Below are 11,220 nucleotides of genomic sequence, written 5' to 3' on the forward strand. Positions count from 1 at the left end.
CCAGTGATAGCGTAGCCCCCCCCCTACCCTCCCGCAAAAAAATAAACCCCAACCCCCCCCACCCTCCCCACTGTGTCCACACTACCCCCTGTCTGACCCTTGCTCTTGCTCAGTAACCAGGACACCCCTCCTCTGGTCTTTGTGAGAGCAGGTAACGGGGGAGGGGGGTTGGAGGGGAGGGGAGGGGAGGGGAGGGGAGGGGAGGGGGTGGGGTTTGTCTCTGTCTCTGGGTGTACACACGCAGCGGTAGGGGGGGGTGGGGGGGTGGGGGTGTATCTCTCGAGATGACCAGGTGTCAGAGCTGGGCCGCCGAGGATCCGAGGAGGAGCAGGAGGAAGCGGAGGGTGAGGGTGCTGAGGTGGAGGGTGCCTCAGCCAGGCCGGAGGTGGCACGGCCTGCTGCGGGCCTCCGCTGAGCCCTACCGCCGAGGGGACGGGGTGAGGAGGAGGAGGAGGAGGAGGAGGAGGAGGGAGCTGGCCGCGCTGGTCTGGATGGGAGCGGAACGGCAGCTCAGGTAAACGGCCTCGCCTTCACTGACCGCTCCCTCGGCACTGACCGCTCCCCCCCTCGGCACTGACCGCTCCCTCGGCACTGACCGCTCCCTCGGCACTGACCGCTCCCTCGGCACTGACCCTCCCTCGGCACTGACCTCTCCCTCGGCACTGACCGCTCCCCCCTCGGCACTGACCGCTCCCTCGGCACTGACCGCTCCCCCCTCGGCACTGACCGCTCCCTCGGCGCTGACCGCTCCCTCGGCACTGACCGCTCCCCCCTCGGCACTGACCGCTCCCCCCTCGGCACTGACTGCTCCCTCGGCACTGACCGCTCCCCCCTCGGCACTGACCGCTCCCTCGGCACTGACCGCTCCCTCGGCACTGACCGCTCCCCCCTCGGCACTGACCGCTCCCTCGGCACTGACCGCTCCCCCCCTTGGCACTGACCCTCCCTCAGCACTGACCGCTCCCTCGGCACTGACCCTCCCTCGGCACTGACCGCTCCCCCCTCGGCACTGACCGCTCCCTCGGCACTGACCGCTCCCCCTCTCGGCACTGACCCTCCCTCAGCACTGACCGCTCCCTCGGCACTGACCGCTCCCCCAGCACTGACCGCTCCCTCGGCACTGACCCTCCCTCGGCACTGACCCCCCCTCGGCACTGACCGCTCCCTCGGCACTGACCGCTCCCCCCCTCGGCACTGACCGCTCCCCCCCTCGGCACTGACCCTCCCTCGGCACTGACCCTCCCTCGGCACTGACCCTCCCTTCTCGGCACTGACCCCTCCCTCGGCACTGACCCCTCCCTCCCTCGGCACTGACCCCTCCCTCCCTTGGCACTGACCGCTCCCTCGGCACTGACCCCTCCCTCGGCACTGACCCTCCCTTCTCGGCACTGACTGTCCCTCGGCACTGACCCTTCATCGGCACTGACCCTCCCTTCTCGGCACTGACCCTCCCTCGGCACTGACCCTTCATCGGCACTGACCCCTCCCTCGGCACTGACCGTCCCTCAGCACCGACCCTCCCTCAGCGCTGACCCCTCCCTCGGCACTGACCCTCCCTCAGCACTGACCCATCCCTCAGCGCTGACCCCTCCCTCAACACTGACCCCTCCCTCGGCACTGACCGCTCCCTCGGCACTGACCCTCCCGCAGCTCTGACCCTCCCTCGGCGCTGACCCCTCCCTCAACACTGACCCCTCCCTTGGCACTGACCCCTCCCTCAACACTGACCCTCCCTCGGCACTGAACCATCCCTCAGCGCTGACCCTCCCGCAGCTCTGACCCTCCCTCAGCGCTGACCCCTCCCTCGGCACTGACCCTCCCTCAGCACTGACCCTCCCTCAGCGCTGACCCCTCCCTCAACACTGACCCCTCCCTCGGCACTGACCCCTCCCTCGGCACTGACCCCTCCCTCAACACTGACTGTCCCTCGGCACTGACCCCTCCCTCGGCACTGACCCTCCCGCAGCTCTGACCCTCCCCCGGCCCTGACCCTTCATCAGCACTGACCCTCCCTCAGCACTGACCCTCCCTCAGCACCGACCCTCCCTCAGCACCGACCCTCCCTCAGCGCTGACCCCTCCCTCGGCACTGACCCTACCTCAGCACTGACCCATTCCTCAGCGCTGACCCCTCCCTCAGCGCTGACCGCTCCCTCGGCCCTGACCTTCCCTCGGCACTGACCCCACCCTCAGCACTGACCCTCCCTCAGCACTGACCCCTCCATCAGCACTGACCCCTCCCTCACCACTGACCGCTCCCTCGGCACTGACCCTCCCGTGGCACTGACCCCTCCATCAGCACTGACCCCTCCCTCAGCGCTGACCCCTCCCTCACCACTGACCGCTCCCTCAGCACTGACCCCACCCTCAGCACTGACCCTCCCGTGGCACTGACCCCTCCCTCAGCACCGACCGCTCCCTCAGCACCGACCGCTCCCTCAGCACTGAACACTCCCACAGCGCTGACCCTCCCTCAGCACTGAACCCTCTCTCGGTGCTGACCCTCCCTCGGCGCTGACCCCTCCCTTGAACCTGACCCCTCCCTCGACCCTGACCCCTCCCTCGACCCTGACCCTCCCTCAGCACTGATCCTCCCTCAACACTCACCCTCACTCAGTGCTGACCCCTCCCTCAGCATTGACCGCTCCCTCAGCATTGACCCCTCTCTCAGCACCGAACCTCCCTCAGCCCTGCCCCTCCCACGGCGCTGACCCTTCCCTCGGTACTGACCCCTCCCTCAACACTGACCCTTCCCTCGGCACTGACCCCTCCCTCAACACTGACCGTCCCTCGGCACTGACCCCTCACTCGGCACTGACCCCTCCCTCAGAACTGACCCCTCCCTCAGCACTGACCCCTCCCTCAACACTGACCCCTCACTCGGCGCTGACCCCTCACTCGGCGCTGACCCCTCCCTCAGCACTGACCCTCCCTCAGCACTGACCCCTCCCTCAACACTGACCCTTCCCTCGGCACTGACCCTCCCTCGGCACTGACCCCTCCCTCGGCGCTGACCGCTCCCTCGGCACGGACCCCTCCCTCAACAATGACCCTCCCTTGGCGCTGACCCTCCCTCGGCCCTTAACCTCCCTCGGTACTGAACCCTCCCTCGGTACTGAACCCTCCCTCGGCACTGACCCCTCCCACGGCACTGACCCCTCCTCCAACACTGACCTCTCCCTCAACACTGACCCCTCCCTCAGCGCCGACCCCGGCCTCAGAATTGACCCCTCCCACAGCACTGACCCTCAGCACTGACCCCTCCCTCAGCCTGGACCCTCCCTCGGCACTGTCCCTCTCTCAGCACTGACCCTCCCTCGGCACTGACCCCTCCCTCGGCACCGACTCTCCCTCAGCATTTACCTCCCTCAGCACTGACACCCTCCCTCAACCCTGACCCCTCCCTCAGCACCGACCCACTCTCAGCACTGACCCTCCCACAGTGTGGGGCTCCCCCAGCACTGACCCTCCCACAGTGTGGGGCTCCCTCGGCACTGACCCTCCCACAGTGTGGGGCTCCCTCAGCCCTGACCCTCCCACAGTGTGGGGCTCCCCCAGCACTGACCCTCCCACAGTGTGGGGCTCCCTCAGCACTGACCCTCCCACAGTGCGGGGCTCCCTCGGCACTGACCCTCCCACAGTGTGGGGCTCCCCCAGCACTGACCCTCCCACAGTGTGGGGCTCCCTCGGCACTGACCCTCCCACAGTGTGGGGCTCCCTCAGCCCTGACCCTCCCACAGTGTGGGGCTCCCCCAGCACTGACCCTCCCACAGTGTGGGGCTCCCTCAGCACTGACCCACCCACAGTGCGGGGCTCCCTCAGCACTGACCCTCCCACAGTGCGGGGCTTCCTCGGCACTGACCCTCCCACAGTGCGGGGCTCCCTCAGCACTGACCCTCCCACAGTGAGGGGCTCCCTCAGCACTGACCCTCCCACAGTGTGGGGCTCCCTCAGCACTGACCCTCCCACAGTGTGGGGCTCCCTCAGCACTGACCCTCCCAGGGGCTCCCTCGGCACTGACCCTCCCACAGTGCGGGGCTCCCTCAGCACTGACCCTCCCACAGTGCGTGGCTCCCTCAGCACTGACCCTCCCACAGTGCGGGGCTCCCTCGGCACTGACCCTCCCTCAGTGTGGGGCTCCCTCAGCACTGTCCCTCCCACAGTGCGGGGCTCCCTCAGCACTGACCCTCCCACAGTGCGGGGCTCCCTCGGCACTGACACTCCCACAGTGTGGGGCTCCCTCAGCACTGACCCTCCCTCAGTGCGGGGCTCCCTCAGCGCTGACCCTCCCTCAGTGAGGGGCTCCCTCAGCACTGACCCTCCCACAGTGCGGGGCTCCCTCAGCACTGACCCTCCCACAGAGTGGGGGCTCCCTCAGCACTGACCCTCCCACAGTGTGGGGCTCCCTCAGCACTGACCCTCCCACAGTGCGGGGCTCCCTCAGCACTGACCCTCCCACAGTGCGTGGCTCCCTCAGCACTGACCCTCCCACAGTGTGGGGCACCCTCAGCACTGACCCTCCCACAGTGTGGGGCTCCCTCGGCACTGACCCTCCCACAGTGCGGGGCTCCCTCGGCACTGACCCTCCCACAGTCTGGGGCTCCCTCAGCGCTGACCCTCCCTCAGTGAGGGGCTCCCTCAGCGCTGACCCTCCCACAGTGCGCGGCTCCCTCAGCACTGACCCTCCCACAGAGTGGGGGCTCCCTCAGCACTGACCCTCCCACAGTGTGGGGCTCCCTCAGCACTGACCCTCCCACAGTGTGGGGCTCCCTCAGCACTGACCCTCCCACAGTGTGGGGCTCCCTCAGCACTGACCCTCCCACAGTGTGGGGCTCCCTCAGCACTGACTCTCCCTCAGTGCGTGGCTCCCTCAGCACTGACCCTCCCACAGTGCGGGGCTCCCTCAGCACTGACCCTCCCACAGTGCAGGGCTCCCTCAGCGCTGCCCCTCCCTCAGTGCGGGGCTCCCTCAGCACTGACCCTCCCACAGTACGGGACTCCCTCAGCACTGACCCTCCCACAGTACGGGACTCCCTCAGCACTGACCCTCCCACAGTACGGGACTCCCTCAGCGCTGACCCTCCCACAGTGCGGGGCTCCCTCGGTGCTGACCCTCCCACAGTACGGGACTCCCTCAGCACTGACCCTCCCACAGTACGGGACTCCCTCAGCACTGACCCTCCCTCAGTGCGGGGCTCCCTCGGTGCTGACCCTCCCACAGTGTGGGGCTCCCACAGCACTGACCCTCCCTCAGTGCGGGGCTCCCTCGGTGCTGACCCTCCCACAGTGTGGGGCTCCCTCAGCACTGACCCTCCCACAGTGCGGGGCTAACTCAGCACTGACCCTCACACAGTGTGGGGCTCCCTCAGCGCTGACCCTCCCACAGTGCGGGGCTCCCTCAGCACTGACCCTCCCACAGTGTGGGGCTCCCTCAGCGCTGACCCTCCCACAGTGCGGGGCTCCCTCAGCACTGACCCTCCCACAGTGCGGGGCTCCCTCAGCACTGACCCTCCCACAGTGAGGGGCTCCCTCAGCACTGACCCTCCCACAGTGCGGGGCTGCCTCAGCACTGACCCTCCCACAGTGCGGGGCTCCCTCAGCACTGACCCTCCCACAGTGCGGGGCTCCCTCGGCACTGACCCTCCCACAGTGCGGGGCTCCCTCGGCACTGACCCTCCCACAGTGCGGGGCTCCCTCGGCACTGACCCTCCCACAGTGCGGGGCTCCCTCGGCACTGACCCTCCCACAGTGCGGGGCTCCCTCGGCACTGACCCTCCCACAGTGCGGGGCTCCCTCGGCACTGACCCTCCCACAGTGCGGGGCTCCCTCAGCACTGACCCTCCCACAGTGTGGAGCTCCCTCGGCACTGACCCTCCCACAGTGCGGGGCTCCCTGAGCGCTGACCCTCCCACAGTGTGGGGCTCCCTCAGCACTGACCCTCCCACAGTGTGGGGCTCCCTCAGCACTGACCCTCCCACAGTATGGGGCTCCCTCAGCACTGACCCTCCCACAGTATGGGGCTCCCTCAGCACTGACCCTCCCACAGTGTGGGGCTCCCTCGGCACTGACCCTCCCACAGTGTGGAGCTCCCTCAGCACTGACCCTCCCACAGTGTGGGTCTCCCTCCGCACTGACCCTCCCACAGTGCGGGGCTCCCTCAGCACTGACCCTCCCACAGTGTGGGGCTCCCTCAGCACTGACCCTCCCACAGTGCGGGGCTCCCTCAGCACTGACCCTCCCACAGTGTGGGGCTCCCTCAGCGCTGACCCTCCCACAGTGAGGGGCTCCCTCAGCACTGACCCTCCCACAGTGTGGGGCTCCCTCAGCGCTGACCCTCCCACAGTGTGGGGCTCCCTCAGCACTGACCCTCCCACAGTGTGGAGCTCCCTCAGCACTGACCCTCCCACAGTGTGGGTCTCCCTCCGCACTGACCCTCCCACAGTGCGGGGCTCTCTCAGCACTGACCCTCCCACAGTGTGGGGCTCCCTCAGCACTGACCCTCCCACAGTGCGGGGCTCCCTCAGCACTGACCCTCCCACAGTGCGGGGCTCCCTCAGCACTGACCCTCCCACAGTGCGGGGCTCCTGTACCATTCGGTGGATTACTCGGTGGGGGGGGGGAATAGGTATGGGCGGGTGACTCTTTGGAGGGTCGGTGTAGAGCCGTTGGGCTGGAGGGAATCTAATCTGTTATAATCCCTCTCCCTCCCCCTTCCCCTCTCGCTCTCTCTCCCCCTTCCCCTCTCGTTCTGTCTCTCCCCTTTCCCTCTCGTTCTGTCTCTCCCCTTTCCCTCTCGTTCTCTCTTCCCTTCCCCTCTCGTTCTCTCTCCCCTTTCCCCTCTCGTTCTCTCTCCCCCTTCCCCTCTCGTTCTCTCTCCCCCTTCCCCTCTCGTTCTCTCTCCCCCTTCCCCTCTCGTTCTCTCTCCCCTTTCCCCTCTCGTTCTCTCTCCCCCTTCCCCTCTCTTTCTCTCTCCCCCTTCCCCTCTCGTTCTCTCTCCCCTTCCCCTCTCGTTCTCTCTCTCCCCTTTCCCCTCTCGTTCTCTCTCCCCCTTCCCCTCTCATTCTCTCTCCCCCTTCCCCTCTCGTTCTCTCTCTCCCCCCCTTCCCCTCTCGTTCTCTCTCTCTCCCCTTTCCCCTCTCGTTCTCTCTCCCCCTTCCCCTCTTGTTCTCTCTCTCTCCCCTTTCCCCTCTCGTTCTCTCTCTCCCTTCCCCTCTCATTCTCTCTCTCCCCTTCCCCTCTCATTCTCTCTCCCCTTCCCCTCTCGTTCTCTCTCCCTCTCCCTTCCCCTCTCGTTCTCTCTCTCCCCCTTCCCCTCTCGTTCTCTCTCCCCTTTCCCCTCTCGTTCTCTCTCCCCTCCCCCTCTCGTTCTCTCTCTCCCCCTTCCCCTCTCGTTGTCTCTCTCCCCTCCCCCTCTCGTTCTCTCTCTCCCCTTCCCCTCTCGTTCTCTCTCTCCCTTCCCCTCTTGTTCTCTCTCTCCCCTTCCCCTCTCGTTCTCTCTCTCTCCCCTTTCCCCTCTCGTTCTCTCTCTCCCTTCCCCTCTCATTCTCTCTCTCCCCTTCCCCTCTCGTTCTCTCTCCGCTTTCCCCTCTCGTTCTCTCTCTCCCCTTTCCCCTCTCGTTCTCTCTCTCCCCTTTCCCCTCTCGTTCTCTCTCCCCTTCCCCTCTCGTTCTCTCTCCCTCTCCCTCTCGTTCTCTCTCTCCCTTCCCCTCTCGTTCTCTCTCTCCCCCTTTCCACTCACGTTCTCTCTCCCCTTCCCCTCTCGTTCTCTCTCTCCCCTTCCCCTCTCGTTCTCTCTCCCCTTTCCCCTCTCGTTCTCTCTCCCCTTCCCCTCTTGTTCTCTCTCTCTCCCCTTCCCCTGTCGTTCTCTCTCTCCCCCTTCCCCTCTCGTTGTCTCTCTCCCCTCCCCCTCTCGTTCTCTCTCTCCCCTTCCCTTCTCATTCTCTCTCTCCCCCTTTCCCCTCACGTTCTCTCTCTCACCTTCCCCTCTCATTCTCTCTCCCCTTTCCTCTCTCGTTCTCTCTCCCCTTCCCCTCTCGTTCTCTCTCTCCCCTTCCCCTCTCGTTCTCTCTGTCCCCTTCCCCTCTCGTTCTCTCCCCTTTCCCCTCTCGTTCTCTCTCCCCTTTCCCCTCTCGTTCTCTCTCCACCTTCTCCTCTCGTTCTCTCTCTCCCCTTCCCCTCTTGTTCTCTCTCTCCCCTTCCCATCTCGTTCTCTCTCCCTTTCCCATCTCGTTCTCTCTCTCCCCTTTCCCCTCTCGTTCTCTCTCCCTTTCCCCTCTCGTTCTCTCTCCCTTTCCCCTCTCGTTCTTTCTCTCCCCCTTCCCCTCTCGTTCTCTCTCTCTCTCCCCTTTCCCCTCTCGTTCTCTCTCCCTTTCCCCTCTCGTTCTCTCTCTACCCCTTCCCCTCTCGTTCTCTCTCCCCTTTCCCCTCTCTCTCCCCCTTCCCCTCTCGTTGTCTCTCTCCCCTTCCCTTCTCGTTCTCTCTCTCCCCCTTTCCCCTCACGTCCTCTCTCTCCCCTTCCCCTCTCGTTCTCTCTCCCTTTCCCATCTCGTTCTCTCTCTCCCCTTTCCCCTCTCGTTCTCTCTCCCACTTCCCCTCTCGTTCTCTCTCTCCCCTTCCCCTCTCGTTCTCTCTCTCCCCCTTCCCCTCTCGTTCTCTCTCTCCCCTTCCCCTCTCGTTCTCTCTCCCTTTCCCATCTCGTTCTCTCTCTCCCCTTTCCCCTCTCGTTCTCTCTCCCTTTCCCCTCTCGTTCTCTCTCTCCCCCTTCCCCTCTCGTTCTCTCTCTCTCCCCTTTCCCCTCTCGTTCTCTCTCCCTTTCCCCTCTCGTTCTCTCTCTACCCCTTCCCCTCTCGTTCTCTCTCTACCCCTTCCCCTCTCGTTCTCTCTCTCTCTCCCTTTCCCCTCTCGTTCTCTCTCTCCCCCTTCCCCTCTCGTTCTCTCTCTCTCCCCTTTCCCCTCTCGTTCTCTCTCCCTTTCCCCTCTCGTTCTCTCTCTCCCCTTCCCCCCTCTCTCTCTCCCCCTTCCCCTCTCGTTCTCTCTCTCCCCCTTCCCCTCTCGTTCTCTCTCTCCCCCTTCCCCTCTCGTTCTCTCTCCCCCTTCCCCTCTCGTTCTCTCTCTCTCCTTTCCCCTCTCGTTCTCTCTCTCCCCTTCCCCTCTCGTTCTCTCTCTCTCCCCTTTCCCCTCTCGTTCTCTCTCTCCCCTTCCCCTCTCGTTCTCTCTCTCCCCCTTCCCCTCTCGTTCTCTCTCCCCCTTCCCCTCTCGTTCTCTCTCCCCCTTCCCCTCTCGTTCTCTCTCTCCCCTTTCCCCTCTCTCTCTCTCCCCCTTCCCCTCTCTCTCTTCCCTTCCCCTCTCTCTCTCCCCCTTCCCCTCTCTCTCTTCCCTTCCCCTCTCTCTCTCTCTCTCCCCCCCTTCCCCTCTCTCTCCCCTTTCCCCTCTCGTTCTCTCTCTCCCCTTCCCCTCTCGTTCTCTCTCTCCCCTTTCCCCTCTCTCTCTCTCCCCCTTCCCCTCTCGTTCTCTCTCTCTCCCCTTCCCCTCTCGTTCTCTCTCCCCCTTCCCCTCTCGTTCTCTCTCCCCCTTCCCCTCTCGTTCTCTCTCTCCCCTTTCCCCTCTCTCTCTCTCCCCCTTCCCCTCTCTCTCTTCCCTTCCCCTCTCTCTCTCTCTCTCCCCCTTCCCCTCTCTCTCTTCCCTTCCCCTCTCTCTCTCTCTCTCCCCCTTCCCTTCTCTCTCTTCCCTTCCCCTCTCGTTCTCTCTCCCCCTTCCCCTCTCGTTCTCTCTCCCCCTTCCCCTCTCGTTCTCTCTCCCCCTTCCCCTCTCGTTCTCTCTCTCCCCTTTCCCCTCTCTCTCTCTCCCCCTTCCCCTCTCGTTCTCTCTCCCCTTTCCCCTCTCTCTCTCTCCCCCTTCCCCTCTCGTTCTCTCTCTCCCCTTTCCCCTCTCTCTCTCTCCCCCTTCCCCTCTCTCTTCCCTTCCCCTCTCTCTCTCTCTCTCCCCCTTCCCCTCTCTCCCCTTCCCCTCTCTCTCTCTCTCTCTCTCTCTCCCCCCCTTCCCCTCTCTCTCCCCTTTCCTCTCTCCCTCTCTCCCCCACCCCCCCCCCCACCCCCACAGTTTCAATGAGCAGCGAGCCAGTGGTCTGCTACCCCCCGGCCGTGACCCCGAGCCGCCTCTTGTGCGTTGCCGCAGTTGCCCCTCCATGAGCGATCGGGGCGGAAGCTCTCGGCAGGGGGGGGGATGGAGCTCCCTGCCCCCTGCCCGGACTCAGGCCTACCCCCTGTTCGGGCCGGGCAGCCTGGCCCTGGCCGGCCTGGGGGGCATCGCGCAGATCACCCCCTCGCTGTTCCTGAGCAGCGGCAACGTGGCGTCCAACCGGCACGCGGTCTACACCCGGGGCATCACCTGCATCGTCAACGCCACCCTGGAGCTGGCCAGCCCGCGCTGGGCGGACGTGGAGTTCGTCAAGGTGCCCCTGCCCGACCTCCCCCACGCCCCGCTCTCCCTCTATTTCGACACGGTCGCTGACAAGGTCCAGGAGGTGTCGCGGCGCAGTGGGCGCACCCTGGTGCACTGCGTGGCGGGGGTCAGCCGCTCGGCCACGCTGTGCATCGCCTACCTGATGAAGCACCACAAGCAGAGCCTGCTGGACGCCCACGGCTGGGTGCGCTCCCGCCGCCCGGTCATCCGGCCCAACTACGGCTTCTGGCGCCAGCTGATCGACTACGAGAGGCGGATCTTCGGCAAGAACACGGTCCGCATGGTGCCCTCGCCCCTGGGCATGGTGCCCAGCGTCTACGAGAAGGAGGTGCGGGGCCTGATGCCGTTCTGGACCTTCCGATGAGAGGGGAGACGGACGGAGAGACAGACACAGACACAGAGAGAGAGAGAGAGAGAAAAAGAGAAACGTGCAAGCGACCAGGACATGCCCGAACCCGAGCTCGATGGTCTGATCATTTCGGGGAGAGGGGGTGGGGGGGGGAGATGGAGCGCCGAGGGGTGGGCGGGAGAGTTTGGGAGCGAAGTGGGAGGAGGATTGGGAGAAGGGGAGACGGTGCAGAGGTGGGAGAGCGTGGGGAGGGTGAGGGGTAATGGGGCGGAGACACAGAGAGGGAGAGAGAGAGAGATAGACAGAGACACAGAGAGAGAGAGACACACACACACACACTGATGGAGGGGCAGAGAGAGAGAGAGACACACACACACACAGAGGGAGAGACACAGAGAGAGAGAGAGAGAG

At 65.3% G+C, this 11,220-nt stretch overlaps 1 protein-coding gene across 1 annotated transcript; it reads left to right on the forward strand.

The window, feature by feature from the left end:
• Positions 1-284: 284 nt before the first annotated feature.
• Positions 285-10,824, forward strand: LOC140470513 (dual specificity protein phosphatase 14-like). The gene is made up of 2 exons (XM_072566618.1): positions 285-514; positions 10,098-10,824. The coding sequence occupies exons 1-2, from the start codon at positions 285-287 to the stop codon at positions 10,822-10,824; spliced, it is 957 nt and encodes a 318-aa protein (XP_072422719.1).
• Positions 10,825-11,220: the final 396 nt, after the last annotated feature.

The sequence above is a fragment of the Chiloscyllium punctatum genome, chromosome 51 (assembly GCF_047496795.1).
Source record: "Chiloscyllium punctatum isolate Juve2018m chromosome 51, sChiPun1.3, whole genome shotgun sequence".
In the NCBI taxonomy this organism is placed as follows: Eukaryota; Metazoa; Chordata; class Chondrichthyes; order Orectolobiformes; family Hemiscylliidae; genus Chiloscyllium; species Chiloscyllium punctatum.